The 24,911-nt window shown below is 41.8% G+C and overlaps 1 protein-coding gene across 2 annotated transcripts in view; it reads left to right on the top strand.

Annotated features, from left to right (window-relative positions):
* The window catches only part of LOC139228305 (uncharacterized), a 163,662-nt gene extending 158,893 nt beyond the window's left edge, over nucleotides 1-4,769 (top strand). For both annotated transcript variants that reach the window (XM_070859484.1, XM_070859485.1), the window contains one exon: nucleotides 4,406-4,769. In XM_070859484.1, the coding sequence (XP_070715585.1) occupies nucleotides 4,447-4,548 (102 nt within the window). In that variant the 5' untranslated portion in view covers nucleotides 4,406-4,446 and the 3' untranslated portion in view covers nucleotides 4,549-4,769. The remainder of the gene's footprint in view (nucleotides 1-4,405) is intronic.
* Nucleotides 4,770-24,911: the final 20,142 nt, after the last annotated feature.

The raw sequence follows: 24,911 nt of genomic DNA, 5'->3' as shown, positions 1-24,911 counted from the left end.
CCTCACATCCATCACCACGATGCATTGACTCTCTGTACCTCAATGAATCAATCTCAAGATCCCCAAGCTCATTTTCAAATCCCAAATTTCATCTAAATTTACTTGAGCAGACATCTCCGGCCATATGTTCTGGCCTATGTCCTCCCCCATTCCTTTTGATTATTGATTATTGCTTGCTCCATCACATGCCCACCAACTTGGCCACCCCCACTCCACCATTGGTGTCTGACATTTCTAACATTATGTGCCTTCTCTCTGATATACTCTTCCCAAACCATTTTGTCTTGCTACTTCACCTTCAAAAGCCTCAAGACCTTCCTATTCGTCTATGCTTACCAGTCCCTCTCCACTCCCCAAATTCTTTCTTTCCTGTTTAGTGTCCTGTAAACTGGTGTGACACTTTGCTTTGTGTGAGGAATACAATTCGTGAACATAGGAAATTGACGGGCAAGAAAGGACCATCTGGTCCATCAAGCCTGCCCCATATGCCATCATGGCTGGAGCATCATGACTAGACAGTTCCCATCACTCACTGCCCACCCCCTTCCCCCACCCACTCTCCCCGCTGCCTCACCACCCACCATATCATCTCCTGGGAGAGGCAAAGAAACAGAGTGGAAAAAAACATTAAGGGAAAGAATAATATTGTGGAAAATTCCTTTTCGACCCTGTTCGGTGATGGAAACCAGTTCAGGAGGTCACACGGACCAGGTATTATCTATAAAGATGCCATTTCTGCCCCAGGCAAGAACTCATCCAGCTCCCTCTTCAATGCGATACAGGTAGTCATCATCCACCACACCAACCGGCAATGCATTCCAGAGGCTCACTACGCTCTGGGAAAGGAAGAACTGCCTAACATCCAGTCTATTCTTACTCCTCAAAAGTTTAAACTCAGGTCCCCTGGTCCTTCCCATTCTGTTAAGATGGAATAATCATTTATAATAATGTATGTTGTAATGTATGCACATAGGTTTGTGGAGCTGTTGCATTGTCACGTGATGTTCACAAGACTCAATAAAACTCCAGTCAGTTGAAACTCGGTCATCCACGATGAAGTATGCAGTTGTGAGCATAGTGGATGAACTGGTAATTGTTAAATCTTTTTAATAAACCAATTAGTTCTTAATAGCAATGTGTTGCAATGAATTCTTAAGCAAAGAACCCATGAAGCAAATACATTACACATATAAATGCATATTGTTGTTGTGCAGTGAGTATTGACATGTTATTCAATCATGGGGGTAACATGTATCATAGCTAAACATGCCCACGTAGAAAGTACCATCAGAGGTTGCTGAATAGTAACTAGCAATGGGGACCCTGGCAACAATCTTCCTTTCTCTAACCCAGAGACGCTGAGGCTAGTTGTAACAGCCCGCCTACCAAGTAGTTAAGATCACCCAACAGCACAGGCTGGGAGTTGAACCAGAGACGCTCCTGGCTGTACGATCCATAAAAAGGTTTATCCCAATCTTTGCATAACAGGCTTGTAGCTGATCTTGAACTGAATACGGGGGCTCGTGAAGAACAGGAAAGCTAGAAAAATGCAGGGAGAGTAGAAAAGATGAGGAAAAAGGGAGAGGATGTATTTAGAAAATCGTCACTCTGTGAAAATTACTCTCCAGAGACTGATTATGCATTGACTGTATTCCTCTTGCATCCGTCAAGCTGCAAATTTCAGACCCTAATCCATTTCTGTTAACATTCATTAATGTGTGTCGTTCAGAGTCTCTGTGAATGATTGATGCTTGAGCAGTTACCCCTGAATCCTCTCAAGGATCTGTTCCAGCCATCTATTAGCATGCTCATTATTTTTAATTTATAGAATGGGTCAAAAGGTATTTGTAAAGGTCTCAGAAAAAGCCACAATGAGTCTTAAATGCTTGGGTAATATTTATGGATGTGACATAGCCAAACACTCATGTTGTGAAGGAAAGCATGTCGGTGTCACCATCGCAGGACTGCACTGATTTCATAGTCAGTCGTGTACAGGGCATGTGTTTCTAAGTTAGGTAGGGGCTATGTCTGGAACTGCCAGGAAGTGCGTGCATTGGACCTGAGCCCTGTTTGCTTCCTAGGGAACATTGCTACCGAGCTGGTCTTTTGACATCCAATTATGTCTTTTTTCTAATGCACTTTATTTTATTTACATAATTGTTGGCGGGGGGAGCTACTCTCAATGTTGTTGTATTCATCTCCTAGCTTCCTGCAAGCTCCATTTTTGGGCTGTGAAAATCCACACCCACTCCGGTGGATTCTGACTGTCAGCTATAGCTCAGTGGGCAGCACCCTTAGCTCTAAGTCAGAAGGCTGTGGGTTCAAGCCCTGCTCTGCAGACTTGAGCAAATAATCTAGGCTGACACTCAAGTGCAGAACTGAGGGATTGCTGCACTGTTGGAGGTGCCGCCTTTCGGATGGGAATCCTTAATCTGAGGCGATGTCTGCCCTCTCTGGTGGATGTAAAAGATTTCATGGCACTATTTCGAAGATGAGCAGGGGAGTTCTCCTCAGTGTCCTAGCCAATATTTATCCCTCAACTAACAGATTATCTGGTCATTACCATATTTGTGACACCTTGCTATGTGAAAACTGGCTGCTGCGTTTCCTATATTACTTCAGTGACTACATTTCAAAAGTACTTCATTGGCTGTAAAGCTCTTTGGAACGTCCTGAGGTCGTGAAAGGTGGCATAGAAATGCAAGTTTTCCTTTTTTTATTTTATACAGCGGCTTTAACATAGATAAAAATAACAAGACACTTCACAGAGATGTAATCGAACACTGGACACTATGACGAAGGAGATTTTAGGAGGGATGACCAAAATCTGAGGTCAGAGTGATGCGCTTTAAAGAGGGTACTAAAAGATGATAGACAAGTGGAGAGCCGCAGGGATTTAGGGGGGAAGTTCCAGACCATGGTGCCTAAGTGGCTAAAGATGTGGCTGCCAATGATGCATCATTAAATCAGGAGTCTGCTTATGTTAAATTAAATTAAAGTAAATTAATATTTCCAATTTCCATCACTAAGATTATATTAACTTGTGGTAAACAGCTGCTACAAAAAGGGTGCTCCTGTGAGTTTTACACTTTAATTCAATTTCAAACGCCTCGATTTCAAAATTCTCATCCTTATTTTCAAATCCCTCCGTGGCCTCACCCCCTCTCTCTGTAATCTCATCCAGCCTCACAACCCCCCGAGATGTCTGCACTCCTCTAATTCTGCCCTCTTGAGCATCCCTGATTATAATCGCTCAACCATTGGTGGCCGTGCCTTCTGTTGCCTGGGCTCCAAGCTCTGGAATTCCCTGCCTAAACCTCGCTACCTCTCTTTCCTCCTTCAAGACGCTCCTTAAAACATACCTCTTTGACCAAGCTTTTGGTCATCTGTAATTTCTTATGTGGCTTGGTGTCAAATTTATTTGTTTTGTCTTAAAACACTCCTGTGAAGCACCTTAGGATGTTTTACTATATTAAAGGCACTATATAAATACAAATTGTTGTTGTATAAAAATACATGTAAACATATTTCTTGCAGTCAACACCAGTGGCCATTAGTGAACCAGCTGCATTTTTACAACAATCCAATAGTTTCATGATCATCCAAGTGCTAGTTGACAAATTACCAGATTTGTTCAATTCAATTTCATAATTTCCCATGGTAGGTTACTCGTCCATTATCATAACCACTAGGCTACCGTACTCCCACCTACAGGGTCCTTCAACAGGCAGTTTCTTTGGCTGACCCGGGCGGGCACCTTCTGTGCCATTGTTTCTAGCTCTGTAATTGCCCGATTGTCAATTGCAGGAGTTGGGGTATTGGGGTGATTCTGCGATGCCCAGGCTTACAGCCAGGCTCCAGGGAGCATGGGTTGGAGTTGAGCTCTCTGACCTCTGGTTTACTAATCCGCAACACTACCATTCCCAAACTCCGACTCAACACGCCTCTGCTTGCTTTCGTAAATTACTGGGGATGCTGGCCAGATACAAAAGATAAAATTTAGCAATTTTTAAAAAATAAAATAAAATCAATTAAAATCAAATAAAGCGTCTTTGTCCTGTAGATCGAAAAGAGTCGAGTGACAAAAGTGCTCCCATGGAACTGAAATTCATTAAAAGCACTTAAATTTAATTGGATATAAAATTGCTACCTAGGGACACATCACTTTTAAGTAACTTATTCTGAGGTTTGAGTACTGTGCAGAAACATCTTCATATCTGTGTTGTAATGAGATTGTGATATCAAACTGCCTTTGGGCAATCTCTCTGATTACATATAAAAGGTCCAGAAAACCCAGGGACTGAGCAGTTCCTTCAGGATTCCATTAGCAATCCTTAATGTTTCCTACAGTGCATTCTCTTTCTTCCTCTCAAATCATGAAAACACTTTTATTTTTTTTTTTCAGATCAACGGTTGTTCGATGCCATGCACTGACTCTCATAGGTGATGCCCCAATTCACATTCGCTTGTTTCTGTGGACTCCATGGCTTTTGCAATTCTAAGAAAAAGAAGGAAGAACATGGTTCAGAACGGGAGACATCCGTGTAAAAACGGGCTAAGGATTATGGTATACTCAACCCGGCCTCCTCTCACACAGGGGGGCAGCTGTATTTCTTGGAATCCAACGTGAAGCTCTTGACCCCCACCGCAGTGAACAAACCATCAGGGGTATGAGATAGATTGCGTCTGACAATGTCTTTCCAGGGACCTCCGCTCTGCTGACCTGTTGGGAGTGTGCATTAACGTCTGTTTTGCATTAACAACCGCTAGAAAGTAGGTCGAGCCACAAGTCATAACATGAATAACTTGCAAACAGTTCCACTCAAAAGAATACGCCACAAATCCGACACAAAATGGTTCCAGCATCTTCTCTTATTCTATAGAGCCATGTATTTCAAAATGGCAGTGTGTGAGGGGTCCAAATATTTTCCTTAGGGGTGCAGATTGTACTGAAAATTCAATGTCATCTTTTATATTACCTTTGATGTTTGGGGGTGGTGAATTGGTGGTATTTTAAATCCAGTTACATTTTCTTTAAATAACACTGCCGACATTGGGTTACTGCAGGTGTCGGGAACTAACACCTGAAGGAATCCAACAATGCCTGTACAAGCAATGTCCCATTGCCACTAATCTATAAAGAAATATCGGTTTGCTTGCTCCCTCTAAAATGAAGAATTGTGGTATATTATAGTTATATCTTGTTCCCTGTTGTCAGCAGCAAAGGAGGGCTTTCCTTGTAACTGCTATTGTGCAATATCGCACTTCTCATTGGAAGTTAGTGTTGCCAACTCTGGTGGGACATATTCCCGTGGGTTACATCACATGTTTCTCAGCTCCAACAACCTGGCTCAGTCAAACAGCCTTTTTCCCCTAACTCTAATATTTTATAACTAATAAACGAAAGTGTTCAAAGAAAATGAAAATGTTTCAAACATCCCTGGATCATTTTTGTTGCTCGCACCAATATCCAGGAGATGAATCTTTCATCCCTGGAGAGTTATAAACCCTATTGGAAGTCTGCAATGCAGATATTGCCATTAAACACTTTAGCCCCGCCGATTATTACTGTAGTGCGTTGAGGCTTTGAGACAATCGCGGAGTCCAAATGCCAGTCACTAACTGCTCCAGCATGATCCCTCACAGGGTTATGATCAATGCTCCCTTTAAGGGGCTGCGCAGGAACATTCAAAATACCGTGCACGCGCGGATTGTGCATTGAAAAGCTGCGCGGGATCCCTGGGGTGCTGCACAACTGTGCAGCTTACAGGGAACGTTGATGATGATGCGATCCAGAACTCTCCCACCCAGATTATGCCATGGATCTGCAGCACAGTCCCACTGAAATGTATGAATGGGAGGCAACAGTTTTTTTTTAATATTTAAGAAAAGAATAATGCGATGGCTGTGATGCTCTGGTTATTCACAGTTGCCCCGTTTTACTTTGCAACATCCGGTGTTTGAAATGGAGAGAAAGTCATTTTTTGCTGACAAGCAAAGCAGTAAAGGCATTCAGTAAATCAATATTCGTCAAGGTTTGGCAAAAACCGTGTGCTACAGTGGAACAGACTGCAGTCCCTGCTGTACATGCACCTTCCATATTTCATGAGTTTGACAGGCCGTGGGGTATCTCTGATACCTGCAGAGCCAAGAAACTAGTCAAGCTGAATGGTAAATTTATTCAAATGAGTGGGTTTCGGAAGGACAAAGTTCCAAATCTCCTCGTTCGCCCTCTTTTGAAGGTATGGCTTATAAAGCATATTTTTTCTTGGATGAGGTAGGTTGGTTGAGATGAAGTAGGGTGGGAGGAGGCTCATGTGGAGCACGAACATCGCATAGACCGTGTTGGGTCGAATGGCCTATTTCTACGCTGGAGACTCCATGTAAATTTCATGATTCTTTCACGACTCAAATTGTAATCCAAAGAATACAATAATTTCCAACAGGATAAAGTAGGAGCCATTTAAGATAAACTCATAATTGTCCTCATTTTTATATATCTGAAAATATTATTTAATTCAGTTGGTTATTTTTGTAAAATATTTCCCCTCCCTTTCTGCCATGTTTCTTACCTCTTCATCTCCACTCCTGGAAGCAACTGCTCCTCATTAAGGTACAGTTCCATGGGTCCCACGCACCCTCAAGTAACTCATCCAAGTGTCTGTTCATCATGTGAAAACCTGGACAGTGAAGAGGAAGGAAATCTTCAAAGGCTGGAACTCTGAAATAAAAGCAAACAATGCTACAAATGCACAAGAGTCAGAATCGATATATTGGGTTTTGATGAAGGGCATTCACCCGAAAGATCATAACCTGTTTGTTTTTTTCTTTATAGATGCTGACTGGCCTGCTATGTATTTACAGCATTTTTTTTTTAATTCCAAGACGATTAAAGTTAGAAGCTGACTGTGAGTGGCATCCAGTCAAGTCTGATACTATCCTCACCTTATGTCCAGAGGTGTGCACGAGAGGACAAACACCAAGGGAAGGATTATTTAAAAGTTTAATAAATGTATTTATAAAAACTGACAATTTTGAGTGCCATAATAGCAGTTTTGCACCAGTATAGCTTTGTTAGTTTCTCGGCTGTAAGGCAGAATTAGCAACACTGACTGAGTTTTGCCTCTTTAGTCCTGTGGCACTGAGGCCAATTGTGGTAGACCAATTGGCTGAGCTCAAGTAGCTTACTATATATAAATAAAACATTTTCAACTGCTAAATAGAACACTTGCATCTCTTGTTGCGTTCAGAGGGTAGTACTGTGCTCTAAAGCATTTCACACAAGGTTAGCTTTTAAAACACCACACGGCAGAAGGGTAGGACACAGGTGCGTGACGTTACGTGACATCACTTGATGCAGTGAGGCGAGCGGAGGCTAGGGGGAGGGAGGGGTTCCCTGCAGGGAGGGGACGCAGGCACATTCAATGGACTGTTCCTTCTCCACTCCTGCAGGCCACTTTCAAAGCAGCGCTGTAGGAAGTCTAGAAACAAGTCGCAAGCCTGGCCTCTCAGCTGCACTTCTGATGTAGCACAAAGAATCCGAGAGAGGGAAGAGAGTATTGCAGTAACGGCTATCATTTATTTCCACTCTTTTCTATGGAGCTGCTTATGTAATATTTGTTCAGACATTTGGTGTTTTTTCATTTGTTCCCCCCACTCATGATTGCCTCATGATAGTGGTATAATCATACAATCATACAGCAGAGCCTGTGCTGGCTCTTTGGTAGTCTAATTAGTCCCACTCCCCTGCTCTTTCTCCATAGCCCTGCAAATGTTTCTCCTTCACAAGTATATCTATCTAATTTCCTTGTTTGAAACTTACTATTGAATCTGATTCCTCCACCCTTTCAGGCAGCGCATTCCATCTCATAACTCGCTGCGTAATCCCAGTGGTTCTTTAGCCAAATCTTGAAAAAAAACCTAATCTTATCAGTGCTCGCAAGTGTGAAATAAGTACACAATAGAGTTTAATATTTCAGACCAAGTAGATAATATTCAGTGTAGAGAATGCGGGCTAAATTTCCCCATGCCACTGGTAGATAAGCAATGCACTATCAGTCTTTTTTCTACATAGTCACAGTTGTGTTACAATGCCCGTGACCTTGATACAGCAGCTAGCTGATCGGAAATTCACAGGTGCACACTGGTTTCCATGGATGGAAAATGCTGGGATTTGAGGCAACACAGTTTGGAAAATGTAGGGCTGCAGTCTTCTGCTGAAAAAGATTAAAATAAATAAATCATTGGATCTTTCATCAAAAATCAAGCAAAGCTTTTTGAAGGCAAAACGCTGAAGTGTTCTTTTACGCAAAAGTAATACAATGGATCTTTTTATGCAACCCAGCGCTCCAACCAAGTAATATCTAATTTCATCCAAAAGTACTTATTTAAAGTTACACGATCCCACAGATGTTTGTGATTTATTTCAGGCATACACATTTGGTTTCACTTTAGATGGACAATAGCTGATCAAGCTTGCTGTCACCAGGATTATTGATTATGGTGCTGGGGTTCACTATGATCATTGATCATTGATTATGGTGTTTGGGTCACTATGATCATTGATTATGGTGTTTGTGGTCACTATGATCATTGATTATGGTGTTTGTAGTCACTATGATCATTGATTATGGTGTTTGTGGTCACTATGATCATTGATTATGGTGTCTGTGGTCACTATGATCATTGATTATGGTGTTTGGGTCACTATGATCATTGATTATGGTGTTTGTGGTCACTATGATCATTGATTATGGTGTTTGTGGTCATTATGATCATTGATTATTGTGCTGGGGGTCACTATGATCATTGATTATGGTGTCTGTGGTCACTATGATCCTTGATTATGGTGTCTGTGGTCACTATGATCATTGATTATGGTGTATGTGGTCACTATGATCATTGATTATGGTGTTTGGGTCACTATGATCATTGATTATGGTGCTTGGGTCACTATGATCATTGATTATAGTGTTTGGGTCACTATGATCATTAATTACGGTGTTTCGGTCACTATGATCATTGATTATGGTGTTTGTGGTCACTATCATCATTGATTATGGTGTTTCGGTCACTATGATCATTGATTATGGTGTTTGGGTCACTATGATCATTGATTATGGTGTTTGGATCACTATGATCATTGATTATGATGTTTGGGTCACTATGATCATTGATTATGGTGTTTGTGGTCACTATGATCATTGATTATGGTGTTTGTGGTCACTATGATCATTGATTATGGTGTCTGTGGTCACTATAATCATTGATTATGGTGTTTGTGGTCACTATGATCATTGATTATGGTGTTTGTGGTCACTATGATCATTGATTATGGTGTATGTGGTCACTATGATCATTGATTATGGTGCCTGTGGTCACTATGATCATTGATTATGGTGTTTGGGTCACTATGATCATTGATTATGGTGTTTGGGTCACTATGATCATTGATTATGGTGTTTGGGTCACTATGATCATTGATTATGGTGTTTGTGGTCACTATGATCATTGATTATGGTGTTTGGATCACTATGATCATTCATTATGATGTTTGGGTCACTATGATCATTGATTATAGTGTTTGGGTCACTATGATCATTGATTATGGTGTTTGTGGTCACTATGATCATTGATTATGGTATCTGTGGTCACTATGATCATTGATTATGGTGTTTGGGTCACTATGATCATTGATTATGGTGTTTGGGTCACTATAATCATTGATTATGGTATTTGTGATCACTATGATCATTGGTTATGGTGTTTGTGGTCACTATGATCATTGATTATGGTGTTTGTGGTCACTATGATCATTGATTATGGTGTCTGTGGTCACTATGATCATTGATTATGGTGTCTGTGGTCACTATGATCATTGATTATGGTGTTTCGGTCACTATGATCATTGATTATGGTGTTTGTGGTCACTATGATCATTGATTATGGTGTTTATGGTCACTATGATCATTGATTATGGTGTTTGGATCACTATGGTCATTCATTATGATGTTTGGGTCACTATGATCATTGATTATGGTGTCTGTGGTCACTATGATCATTGATTATGGTGTTTGGGTCACTATGATCATTGATTATGGTGTTTGTGGTCACTATGATCATTGATTATGGTGTTTCGGTCATATGATCATTGATTATGGTGTTTCGGTCATATGATCATTGATTATGGTGTTTGTGTTCACTATGATCATTGATTATGGTGTCCGTGGTCACTATGATCATTGATTATGGTGTATGTGGTCACTATGATCATTGATTATGGTGTCTGTGGTCACTATGATCATTGATTATGGTGTCTGTGGTCACTGTGATCATTGATTATGGTGTCTGTGGTCACTATGATCATTGATTATGGTGTTTGTGGTCACTATGATCATTGACTATGGTGTTTGTGGTCACTATGATCATTGAATATGGTGTTTGGGTCACTATGATCATTGATTATGGTGTTTGGATCACTGTGATCATTCATTATGATGTTTGGGTCACTATGATCATTGATTATGGTGTTTGGGTCACTATGAGCATTGATTATGGTGTTTGGGTCACTATGATCATTGATTATGGTGTCTGTGGTCACTACGATCATTGATTATGGTGTCTGTGGTCACTATGATCATTGATTATGGTATTTGTGGTGACTAAGATCATTGATTATGGTGTTTGTGGTGACTATGATCATTGATTATGGTGTTTGGGTCACTATGATCATTGATTATGGTGTTTGTGGTCACTATGATCATTGATTATGGTGTTTGGGTCACTATGATAAATGATTATGATGTTTGGGTCACTATGATCATTGATTATGGTGTTTGGGTCACTATGATCATTGATTATAGTGTTTGGGTCACTATGATCATTGATTATGGTGTTTGTGGTCACTATGATCATTGATTATGGTGTTTGGGTCACTATGATCATTGATTATGGTGTTTGTGGTCACTATGATCATTGATTATGGTGTTTGGGTCACTATGATCATTGATTATGGTGTTTGGGTCACTATGATCATTGATTATGGTGTTTGTGGTGACTATGATCATTGATTATGGTGTTTGGGTCACTATGATCATTGATTATGGTGTTTGGGTCACTATAATAATTGATTATGGTGTTTGGGTCACTTTGATAATTGATTCTGGTGTTTGGGTCACTTTGATAATTGATTATGGTGTTTGTGGTCACTATGATCATTGATTATGGTGTTTGGGTCACTATGATCATTGATTATGGTGTTTGTGGTCACTATGATCATTGATTATGGTGTTTGGGTCACTTTGATAATTGATTATGGTGTTTGTGGTCACTATGATCATTGATTATGGTGTTTGGGTCACTATGATAATTGATTATGATGTTTGGGTCACTATGATCATTGATTATGGTGTTTGGGTCACTATGATCATTGATTATGGTGTTTGGGTCACTATGATAATTGATTATGATGTTTGGGTCACTATGATCATTGATTATGGTGTTTGGGTCACTATGATCATTGATTATGGTGTTTGGGTCACTATGATCATTGATTATGGTGTTTGGGTCACTATGATTACTGGTAGCAACTGATGGAGGTAGCATGGTTTCCTTTCTACAATGCTTGTAAGATTAAATAGAAAAATTGTTTACACTGCACCGACACCCAGGGATCGGAGAAAGACATGTTATATCACACAAATTACAAGAGCAGTATAACTGTACATGATTGTAGCTTTCCCTGGTAAGCAACTGCAGAAGTTTTCTTCAACAAACCTATGGTAATAACATCACAGTTGTTAATCATGAAGCGTGAATGTCATCTCTCGCCAGCGGCAAAGCAGACTAGAGATTAACAAATTTGCAGTTTCAGCTTCATGTGCGTCTGCTACATCGATAGATATAAAGGATTGCCAACTGTGCTTTTGTTATTGCTGCAGCCTTATAATGGACCAGCCTGACCACATTTGGAATGCTGTGTGCAACTTCGGTCAGTGCCCTTCAATTGCCCTGAATGGGGGAAATTGTTTGAACTTTCAGATGTATCTCTCTGCCTTGTCTCAGGATCTTTAATACATCCTTAGTTTGTTTCTGCTGCAAATGGAATGAAAATTTTCATCAGGATGAAGAACTGGTTGCTCTGGATTACAGTTAAGATGGGACCTCATCCAGTCATGTAATAAATTGAGTTTCTGTGTAAAATGAATAAATACATGTATTTAATTATGTAGATATCCTCAATAATAGTCCATACAATTCTGTTTGCCTGTGTACAATATATTTTTATATTGTTATACTACTTGTATCGTATTTCTAATGTGATTGATGGGAAATATAATTCTCTCAAAAATGTAAGAATGTCACAATAGCTGTAACATACAAATATATCATTGAGCATATACCTGCTAGAAAACAGAGATAGATGAGACAGAAGCAAATTACTGCGGATGCTGGAAATCTGAAATAAAAACAGAAAATGCTGGAAACACTCAGCAGTGTCTGTGAAGAGAGAAACAGAGTTAACGTTTCACATCGACGACCTTTCGGCAGAACAGTTAAATGAGACAGGTTGAATATTCATATTTATATAGATGAGACTCAGTGGAATGGGAGGGAACAGGTATGGCATGTGTCTAAAATGACAACCTGCTGCATCCAATAACGGCAGTGGGGGGGCGAGGAACAGGGAGGATTATTTAATTTTACACGATCACAAGTTAGTTCTGGATGAGGAAGGCTATTTGGCCAATATTAGCTCAGCCACTTCTTCTTTTGTATGCAAGTAGCAAAGCAAATCAAACATCAATATCCAAGTTGGATATCCAGGGCCAAAGCTTCCAGTGTAACAGCGTGGATATCCTGTAGGCTGCCTGTGAATTCCCTCTGAGGGCAGTGCTCGATGATGTGCTCCAGGGTCTGATTAGGAGCTCCACAGTTGCATAATGGGGATGCTTTAATCTTCCACCTAGCTCAGCCACTGAAAATGACTCTGAAGTCCCCCCCCATTTCCAGTTCTTAAATAATTCCAGTGTTTTCACTGTCACAATACTCGATTTTTTATTCAGTTGAATATCATATGTATCCTAGTTCTGAAGAAGGGTCATCGACTCTGTTCCTCTCTCCACAGATGCTGCCTGACCCGCTGAGATTTCCCAGCAGTTTCTGTTTTTATTTCAGATTCCAGCATCCGCAGTATTTTGCTCTGGTCATACATATCCTTCTAGCCTTGAGCACCCTGCAGGTCTACCCTCCCTCTATGTATTGGGGGAAGTGTCAAGTAAAGTTTTACTGATCTGTGAATATGCCTAGCTTTGTGACTAATAAATTGAACCCAGTGTGAGACAAAAGTATATCAGTAGGTGCGCATTAGCTGTCCCTCTAATTATCCCAAATACCTGAACCTCAGCCAATCCGGAGTGAAATGACAGAACATGTTGGCTATTATTTTGCCAATGAATAGGTGAGTGGACGTTTTAACGACCCAATGTGCAAGTCATGCAAGAGGTCTTTCTTTACTCAGTGATGACAGAATGTTTGTAAAGCACTATTTCACTGTGATTATAGTGCTTTGTGAGAATTTTACAGAAGGAGCTGGCAGCGGGGGGGGGGGGGGGGGGGAATAGGGAATCTGGGAGCGGGTACTCTGAACACAACATTATATATTGTTGATTAAAAAGGGGAAACTGCAAATGATGTTAAACTGAGATTTTAAAAAACACAGAAAATTGTGGAAACACAGCAGATCCATGTGAAAAGAGAAAAGGTTAATGTTTCAGATGGCTCTTTGTCAAAGGGCCAGTGCACCTAACTCTTGACTTATCCCTGTCAAGTTCCCTACAGGAGCTCCCATATTTTCCAGTTTCTAGTTATGAGTCTACCACGTGACAACTCAAAGTCGTTTTTGCACTGAGAACAAATTTGAATTTTGAGATAATTTACATTAATCAGCTTTCAATTAAGAGGTGTAGACTGCACACCTAAAATATTAACTTGTCTTTTGTTCTTTCGGATGCTGTCAGAGACACTGTCTACTTCATTTCTATTTGATATCAATCTGTAGCATCTCGTTAAATTATTCTTAGAAGCAACCTCATTTTAACAGTTTTAATCACTTTGGTCCATCTGTTGCACCAAGGTGGAAAAATAAGCTAAAATGGGACTTCAACAGAAGTTTAAATTGTCACATAGAGCGATAAATGCTAATGTAGCCAATCTGATCCAATCGGCTTTTGACTGTATTTACATAGGGCACTAGTGACATCTGGTGGCCACAGACAGGTTATCCGACCCTTACATCCACAAGCTTAACGAGTTCTAATTTGGGCTCAACCACATTTATTAGGCCACAAGGGAGGCGAAAGTGTTCCATTCCTAATTTATTGTTTTCTATTTTATACTCGCACCAAGTTTTTCACTAAAATTAACACATGGGGGAATTTAACTCCCATGGTGGAAGTAATATACATAATTATATTTGTGCCAAAAATATGCATACAACACTGCAACTACTCCAAGGAATTGTGTTAGACAGTTCTAAGAATGTACGTTGTCATTAGGCCCCATTGTTTAAAGAAAATATCAGCAGTGACAGAAGATATTAACGTTAATTATTACAATTCTTTGCGGCAGTTTCATCTTTAACACTTAAGACCAAGTGAAAAGCTCAAAGAGCCTCTTTATTCTTTAAAAAGTATCTGTACAGTCTGACAGGATTTCTCCACAAGTATAATCTTTGGGGTTCTCTATACCCTTCGAATGTTCCTATTAATAAAAGTGCATTTTATTTAGAATGTCAAACCCAATGCAGTATAAAATTGCTTTTTTAACTGGATTCAAATGACTTAAAAAATAGGTAAAAATTTAGTAACGAGAACACTGGTGTTTATTAATTAATTTTCTTTAATAAATCTCTTCATTGCTGGAGAAAGTGTATAGACGCTAGCCTGCATGGCATATTGCAGTGACACTGCCCTCCTCAGGCTGGGAGGAGCTGCCACTGCAGGTTTAGCCAAGAGGGCTGTAAAAGCATTTCAGTACTACACAGATAGGAATTTTTCAATCTCTGGACCAAGTTTGGCTCATGCATGCAGGACTAGTATAGCTCTCAGTTTGTTTGTAGTCAGGTTATATTTTCGATAATGTTTCTGCCCTTGCTTCTGACTGTGTCTTCATCCTTTGGGTGATGGGCAGGTGTCGAACCATTTCTGAGGTGACTGCACCTACTGATTTAAAAGATCAGCACGGAATGCAATCACTCTCCCAACAAAATCCAGTTTCTCTCTTGTCTAATGCTTCAAGAAAGAAAAAAAAATGTGTGCATTTTTATAGCACCTTTCACGCACCCGCAACATCCCAAAATGCTTCACAGTTAGTGAGTTGCATATTAAGTGCAGTCATTGAGTGCAGCGGCCCTCGGGTAAGTACTGGGAGCGGGGTTGGAGTGAGCTACGGGCGGGGGAACGTACGATCCTGTGAGGTCAGGGGACTACTCCTTCACCACCCAGGCTCCACAGGAATGTGTTTTTGAAATACATTTTTTTTTAAATGATTACCTGTCGTTGGCGGAAGCAGATGCCGCTGAAGCATCCTGAGCTAGGCAGGCCTGACATCTGCTCGACTCATCGCTGATTAATATAGCAAAGGGCCCTTCAACAGACATTCAGCCCCTAACTGACATATTCAAAGAGCCGAACGCTTGTTTTAGGTGCCTGTCCAGGCGGACTAAAAAGTGGGCCACACTAATTTAGCAGTGGGACCATCGCTAGCGCACATTGGTGCAGACGTACCACTGCTGAACTGCCCCTTTTATGCCTGAAAAAAGGATCAAGCATATACTACCCCACTGTCTTTGCACAAAGTACAGCTAAACAAGACAGCTACATGGATCACCAAATACTGTCTTTCACACATGAGGCACCTGCTCAGTACTCCTTTCTTTCAGACATGACACACAGCGCAGCTTATGGTGAGTCTTTCAGAATGTGATATAGTAACAGCTTTAGGGAAAAAAAACATCTTTTCTTTAAAAAAAGCTTAGGTTTATTCCATCAGCCTTTCCAAAGTAGGGTATTACTTGCATTTAATAGCGCCTTTCACGACCGCCGGACATCTCAAAGTACTTTGCAGCCAATGAAGCACTCTCGCCTCTGAGTCAGAAGGTTGTAGATTCAAGTCCCACTTCAGGGACATGAGCACAAAAATCTAGGCTGACAATCCCACCGCAGTACTGAGGGAGCGCTGCACTGTCGGAGGTGACGTCTTTCGGATGAGACGATAAACAGAGTCTGCTCTCTCAGGTGGACGTAAACAATCCCATGGCACTATGTCAAAGACGAGCTGTAGTCACTGTTGTAATGTAATAATGACCAGATAGTCTGTTTTTGTTATGTTGATTGGGGGATAATTATTGGCCCAGGACACCGGGGAGAACTCTCCTGCTCTTCTTTGACATAGTGCCATGGGATCATTTACGTCCACCTGAGAGAGCAGACTCTGTTTAACGTCTCATCCGAAAGACGTCATCTCTGACAGTGCAGCGCTCCCTCAGTACTGCGGTGGGATTGTCAGCCTAGATTTTTGTGCTCAAGTCCCTGAAGTGGGACTTGAATCTACAACCTTCTGACTCAGAGGCGAGAGTGCTACCCACTGAGCCACAGCTGACACTGACACCATTGTGCAGGATGAGGGATCGTGGCTGAGATGTGGTGGGTGATCGTGACGAAGGTTCGGCAAATGTTTGGTGCGAGGTACAGCGGGAGATCGTGGCAGAGGTGCGGCGAGTGTTTTTGTGGCGGATGAGCGGTGAGGGATCGTGGCGGAGGTGCGGCGAATGTTTGTGGAGGAACGGCGAGAGATCTTGGCGGAGGTGCGGCGAATGAGGGTACGGGGTCCAGAAGAGGCGAGGGCCCAGGGGCAGCACAGGCCTGCCCACACTGCGATATGTGTGCGCACTAGGTCCGTGCAGCAGAGCAGGTCTCCAGTCGTCCTGGTTCAACTCTTGCCACTGGATAAAGGGTCAGTTGAGCCCTTGTGGTGGCTGATGTGCAACGGTCACCACACGTTAAAAAAAATCCACGCACAGGCATCTTCCACCCCCTCAATTGGAGTTCAGGACTGGAACATCGGGTCCTTCATTGAAACACCTGTGAACTCTTGTGAAAGCAAGTCATCCTCGTTCGAGGGACCGCATATGATGATGATGTTTACAAACAAAACTCTGGACCTATGCTGCACAATTTCACACAAATCCTTAATTTCCTGTGTGGAATGTATACGGAGAGTGGTCAGCCTTAGCTCCTGGAAGAATTTACAACTGGGATAGGTATATAACTTACAGTCTTATGAAGGTGGAAGACAATAGAAATAATGTAATAGTTACACTGGGAATTACTTTGGGAACTTTTGCAGAACTTAAGCTGCTGGAGCCTCTCCACATGCTACTCAGGAAGGGGTGCGATTGGTTTTGGGGGGACGCCCAGGAACGCGCCTTCAATAAGGCAAGCAACCTTCTGTGTTCCAACAGTGTTTTGACTTTCTTTGATCCAGGTAAAAAGCTAGTTCTCACATGCGATGCGTCAGCATATGGGGTCGGGTGCGTTTTGCAACATGCCAATAGTGCGGGCAAATTACAACCCATAGCTTATGCCTCCAGGTCACTTTCATGGGCGGAGCGCGGGTACGGATTGGTAGAGAAGGAGGCGCTCGCATGCGTGTATGGGCCCCTCACGTCCCTCCTATCCGAGAGCAAGGCAATAAACGCCAACGCCTCGGTGCGAATTCTACGGTGGGCACTCATGTTGACGTCCTATGACTATACCATAAGGCACAGACCAGGCACAGACAACTGTGCCGATGCGCTCAGCAGGCTACCCCTGGCGACCATGGAAGGGTCTGATGAACAGGACTGTGAGATAGTCATGGCAATCAATGCCTTTGAGTCCACAGGTTCGCCCATGACGGCTCGCCAAATCAGAGCCTGGACGGCCAGCGACCCCACGTTATCCTTAGTAAAAAGATGTGTCCTAACCGGTGACTGGGCAGAAGCTCGCGATGCCTGCCCCGAGAAATTAAAACCCTTTCACAGGCGCATGCATGAGTCATCACTACAAGCAGACTGCCTGAAGTGGGGCAGCCGAGTAGTCATGCCTCTGCGAGGCAGAGAGGCATTTGTCCGACCCGGGGATCGTTCTCATGAAAGCCATAGCCAGATCCCACATCTGGTGGCCTGGTATTGACGCAGATTTGGAGCTCTGCGTCTGAAGGTGCACCATTTGTGCCCAACTCAGCAATGCCCCCAGGGAGACTCCACTGAGCCCCTGGCCCTGGCCTACCAAACCGTGGTCGCGGGTGCACGTAGACTATGCAGGCCCATTCATGGGCAAAATGTTCCTCGTAGTTGTAGATGCATTTTCAAAGTGGATCGAATGCACCATTTTAAACTCGAGCACAATCTCCACCACTGTGGAGAGCCTCGCAACCATGTTTGCAACATATTGGTCAGTGACAATGGTCCGTGCTTCACCAGCGCAGAATTCCAAAACGTTATAATTGACCACGGCATAAATCACGTCAAGACGGCACCGTTCAAGCCGGCCTCCAATGGCCAGGCGGAGAGAGCAGTGCAAATCATTAAAGAAGGCATGCTTAAAATCCAAGGTCCCACGCTGCAGGGTCGCCTGTCGCGACTGCTGCTGGCCTACAGATCTCGTCCGCACTCATTGACTGGGATCCCTCCCGCGCAACTGTTGATGAAAAGGACTTGAAAAACAAGGCTCTCATTAATCCTCCCAGACATGCAGAAATCGTTGAGGCAAAGCGCCATAAGCTGACTGAGTACCATGACAGAAATTCGAGGGGGAGATGGAATGAGATAGGGGACAAAGTGTTTGTATTAAATTATGGCAGGGGTCCCAAATGGCTTGCAAGGACAGCAACGGGAAAGGAAGGAAACAGACTACTGGTAGTACAAATGGACAATGGCCAAACCTGCCGGAGGCATGTAGACCAAGTCAAAAGCAGATTTATCAACAACACTGCGGAACCAGAGGCAGACTACAATTGGAACTCGCACCACACCTGGTGGACAGACAGAGGGAACAACCTGAGGAAAGGGCAATCCCAACAGACAGTCCAGGCGAGTCAACAACAATCACACCAATTGAAACAGTCGGCCCAGGCGAGATACCAGCAACCACACCCAAAGAAAAACAGACACCAAGGCAAACAACTGAACCACAACTCAGACGCTCCACGCGAGAGCGTAGACCACCTGAGAGACTGAACCTATAAAGACAATAAGATCTTGGGGGAGGGTGATGTCATGTATCTTACATTATTATATATAACTGTATCCTAACATGCTATACATGACTGTAATAAGATATGACCTGTAACCACCAGCATACCTTACCACCAGGGGTGCACTTGCAAGAGACAGGTATATAAGGACAGGTCTCAGGCAAGTGCAGCATTCCAGAGCTGTGAAATAAAGGTGCAGGTCCAGAGTGACCTTGACTTCACTACATGCCTCGTGTGAATCTGTACTGAGGGGACAGGACTTTACAGAGGGCAGGGTGTGTATAAATCAGTAATAGAACCTGAAGCCTTATATTGAAGATGGTGTGTATTAGAGATAGCTTTATACAAGTAGCCTTATAATGAGAGTGGGGAGGGTAGTTTTATAAGAAAGCATTATTTTAAGGGTGGGTTGTGTAACAGGGATATTTTGAATACGTTGAACCTTAGACTTAGGATATATAAAAGAGACTGCTATAATTAAAAGCCTTAATTGTCAGCCAGTGGCTCAGTGGGTAGCACCCTCGCCTCTGAGTCAGAAGGTTGTGGGTTCAAGTCCCACTCCAGAGACTTGAGCACAAAAAATCTAGGCTGATACTCCAATGCAGTACTGAGGGAGTGCTGCACTATCGGAGGTACCGCCTTTCGGATGAGATGTTAAACTAATGCCCTGTCTACTCTCCCAGGTGGATTTAAAAGATCCCATGGCATTATTTCGAAGAAGAATTGGGGGAGTTATCCCTGGTGTCCTGGCCAATATTTGTCCCTCAACCAACAGATTATCTGGTCATTATCACATTGCTGTTTGTGGGAGCTTGCTGAGCGCAAATTGTCTGCCGCGTTTCCTACATTACAACAGTAACTACACTCCAAAAATGTACTTCATTGGCTGTAAAACGCTTTGGGCTGTCTGGTGGTCGTGAAAGGCAAGTCTTTCTATTTTTTTATATTGAGCGGGAGGGTGTAATAGAGTAATAACAGATAGCTTATGCTTAGGGTAATAGAAATAAAATACTTCTATTTATATTGTTCCTTTCACAACATTCCAAAGCACTTCACAGCCAATTAATTACTTTTAATTTGTAATGTAATGAAATGCAGCTGCCAAATTGTGCACAGCATGACCCCACAGACAACAATGAGACAAATGACCAGGTAGCCTGTTGTTGCTCGAGGTATAAATGTTGACCAAAACACTGGAAAAACTCCCTGCTCTTCTTCGAATAATGCCAAAAGATCTTTTAGGTCCACCTGAGAGAACAGATGAGGCCTCGGGTTAACATCTCATCTGAAAGACGGAACAATGCTTCCCCAGTACTGCACTGGAGTATCATAAAATCATAGAATAATACAGCACAGAAGGAGGCCATTCATCCCCATCGTGTTGGCTCTTTTGAAAGAGCTGTCCAATTAGTTCCACTCCCCTATTCATTCCCCATAGCCCTTCAAATATTTTCCCTTCAAGTACTTGTCCAATTCTCTTTTTCAAAATTACTACTGAATCAGCTTCCACCACCGTTTCAGGCAGTGCATTCAAGATGATGTCCTCAAGTCTCTGAAGTGGGACTTGAACCCATAACTTTCTGACTGAGTGGCAAGTGTGCTACCACTGAGCCATAGCTGGCACAATGTGCAACAGAATTAGTTACAACTGGAAGTCTTGTACTGGGCAAGATGTGTAATAGAGATTGTTCTTAGCGAAAAGTCTTTACTGAGGAAGGATGTGATAGAGATCATCTATAGCTAGTATCCTTATACTGAGGTAGAGTTAAGAGATTTTTTTTTAATAAGTAAACATCTTACACTGAAGTAAGGTGTGTAATAGGAATCATTGTATAACCAAAAACTTTAATGGAGGTAGGGTGTATAATAGATTGTTCTACAGCCAAAAGCCTTATACAGGTAGGGTGTAACATAGAGATTGCTCCATAATGGAACATCTTGAAATGATGTAGTGTGTCCTAGAGATTGTTCTGAATCCAAAAGCTTTAGTCAGAAATAGAGTTTGAAATAGATTGTTCTGTAGCCAAAAGCCTTACAGGATATATGACACAGAAACAGGCCATTCGGCCCAACGAGTCCATGCTGGCATTTATGCTCCACTCGAGCCTCCTCCCATCTTTCCTCATCTATTCCCTTCTCCCTCATATGCTTGTCTAGCCTCCCCTTAAATGCATCGATACTATTCGCTTCAACCACTCCCTGTGGCAGCGAGTTCCACATTCTCACCACTGGGTAAAGAAGTTTCTTCTGAATTCCCTATTTGATTTCTTGGTGACGATTTTATATTGATGGCCTCTAGTTATACTCTTCTCCACTCTATCAAAACCTTTCATCATTTTAAAGACCTCTATTAGGTCACTCCTCAACCTTGTTTTTTCCAAGAGAAAAGAGACCCAGCCTGTTCATCCTTTCCTGATATGTATACCCTCGCATTTCTGGTATCATCCTTGTAAATCTTCTCTGCACCCACTCCAGTGCCTCTATATTCTTTTTATAATATGGCAACCAGAACTGTACACAGTGCTCCAAGTGTGGTCTCACCAAGGTTCGATACAAGTTTAGCATAACTTCCCTACTTTTCAATTCTATCCCTCTAGAAATAAACCCTAGTGCTTGTTTTGCTTTTTTTATGGCCTTGCTAACCTGTGTCGCAACTTTTACAGGTTGGGTATATCAAAGAGATTGCCCCTTAACGGAACATCTTGCAATGAAATAGAGAGTGTCCTAGAGACTGTTCTAAATCCAAAACAGAGTATGTAACATAGATAGTTCTTTTTAATAAAAAGTTGCATTGAGTTAGGGGATGCAATACAGTAATCAGAGAACCCTTTACAGGGTTATAGAGCTGCTTTTATAACTGAGAGCCTTATACTGCAGGTACAATGAGCAACAGAATTATTGCAATTCAGAGCCTTAGACAGAGAGTAGAATGTGTGGTGGAGAGTTTTAGAACTTACACTGAGGTCAGGTAGAGTTCGAACAATTAAAAGTCTTGCACTGAGATAATAAAAATTGTTCTATAACTAAAAGTTCTGTACAGGGGACAGTCTGCAGTTGAGATTGTTCTATAACTAAAAGGGTTTAAAATAAAATAATTGAGAACTCTATTATAGAATCATAGAACAGTACAGCCCATTGAGTCTGCGTCGGCTCTTTCGAAGACCCCCTGCTCTTTCCCCATATCCCTTCAATTTTTTCCCCTTCAAGTATTTATCCGATTCTTGGTGTAATAGAAAGCATTTTATAACTAAGAGCTTTTGACTGAGGGTGGGGAAAATTTACTGACAATGGCCACGATTATACAAACTGTTGTAATAACATGTTGGAATGTGTAAGAGATATTGTTACAATAACCATACAATGAGATAACAGTGTTACAACAAAGTTTGCAAATGGATTGTGTCACCTTATAACTATTTCAGCAATTTTACATAAACCTAGTGTTTTTTGTAAATAATGTTTTCACTGTTTCGCCAAATATTCCTGTTTCTGACCTTTCACTTTACACGTGGTTGGTGAACAGCACAGGGCAGTGGGTTGTGATCCCTCTTGGCAGCAAGGGCAGTGGAATGAACTGCAAGTCATTTTGGGTAGAGTGAGCAAGTGATCTGCTTTCCTGGGTGATATGGGCTTGTGTGAGGCAAGGTTATATGGGCCTGTGGTCGGAGGTCCAGTAACAGGAAACATTTTTGCTTGCGCAAGCCTGTGTGCTTAACTAATCCTAGATACTATAGGGCTGAGCTTGAAGGCCTTTGTAGTAGAATCATACAAATTTACGGCACAGGAGGCCATTCGGCCCATCGTGTCCGTGCTGGCCGAAAAAGAGCTACCCAGCCTAATCCCACTTTCCAGCTTTTGGTCCGTAGCCCTGTAGGTTACGGCACTTCAAGTGCATATCCAAATAGAAAGAAGGTGTGTGTGAAAAAAGGTTTGGCTTGTCTAGGGTATTGCAGGCCTGTATGAGACGGAGCCATACACCAAAGAAGGTGTCAATCGAAAAAATTTGGAACAGAAACAAAAGAAATAACATCACTGGAATGACCTACCATCTCACTCTCATTTAGAAGGAGATACCCTAATTTCAGAACCATATTTATAACAGTTTTTAAATAAACTTATTACATAGTTTACTGGTATCAAACAGAATAAAGCCAGAGTTTGTAAAACTTCCTGGAGCCTAAAGCAACCAATGTACCTCCCAACAAATAGGACCACACTTCTCGCCTTTGTCACTTGGCTGATTCTTCACCGGAGCACGCAGATTTAAGGTGGTTGGCAAAAGAACGAGATGAGGATTTAAAACAAAATGCAGCAAGTTGTCACGATCTGGAATGCACTGCCTGAAAGGGCGGTGGAAGCAGATTCAATAATAATATTCAAAAGAGAATTGGATAAATACTTGAAGGGAATAAAATGACAGGGCTTTGGGAAAAGAGCAGCAAGTGGGACTAATTGGACAGCTCTACCAAAGAGCCGGCACAGGCACGATGGGCTGAATGCCTCCTTCGTTGCTGTATGATTCTATAAAAAGTTTTCTCAGAGTCGACTCCAGCATCAGAGTCTCATTAAACTGATTATTTCCACTTCAGCCCATGACCCCCACTGAATGTCATTCAGGATGGTGCTGGCTCTGAACTTTGATCTGGGTAACATGTCTTGAGCTATATAGGATTAACAAAATGGTGGGATAAAACCATGTATTAACTGAAATACCCGATTTATTTCCAGCTTGTTTTCATTTAGTTTTGGCTGGGAGAAGGGAGATATTGTTCTTTTCCATTACACTTGGGTTAGACTATAGTTGAGAGCAGCATTTAGTCTGCAAAGGGAGTGATGCTACCCAGTGTATTTAAAAGCACCTTAGAACCAGTGACTATAGCAATAAGACAACAAAAGAAACATACTTTTACCAAAATTAGGTCTGTGATGCCTTTCTGCACCATCTGAAAAGTTAGTAAAATTTCAGCGAGATCCAAATAATACCATAAGCTACAGAATAGATAGTTAAATGCGAGAATCCAGTCAAGTTCAGATGGTATATATCTATATCCCATTATATAACTAAGTTTTCAGTAGTGTGCATCACATGTTAAATCGGAATCCCGTACTTCAAATCTGAATGTCACAATCTAATTGTGACTTTAAGAATTGGCTTAAATACCCAGGAATGTACTCAGTTAACCATTCTTAATTACAGACATATCCAATTTTCAACATTACCATTCAAGTCATCTTGTCGGTCATGTTGGTTTCTGACCCAAACACAATATATACTCGTAATTAAAGTTATCCCATAAATATATATATTGAAAAGAACCAGAGGGAAGATATTCTTTTACACAGCGAGCTAATGTGATCTGGTATTCACTGCCTGAAAGGATGGTGGAAGAAAATTCAATAGTAACTTTCAAAAGGGAATTTGCAAGGCTATGGGGAGAAAACAGGGGGGAGTGGGACTAATTGGATAGCTCTTTTAGAAAGCAGATGGGCCGAATGGCCTCCTTCTGTGCTGTATAATTTCATGACCCACACCACAGGAGACAAGTATTGATGGTAATCTAGAATTGAGTTACACACTGTAATCGAGGGATTCAGATACTTAAAATGATGGACAT

The sequence above is a fragment of the Pristiophorus japonicus genome, chromosome 17 (genome assembly GCF_044704955.1).
Source record: "Pristiophorus japonicus isolate sPriJap1 chromosome 17, sPriJap1.hap1, whole genome shotgun sequence".
Taxonomy (NCBI): Eukaryota; Metazoa; Chordata; class Chondrichthyes; family Pristiophoridae; genus Pristiophorus; species Pristiophorus japonicus.
Note: the sequence above shows the minus strand (reverse complement) of the source record. Positions and strands in the feature narration are given on the sequence as shown.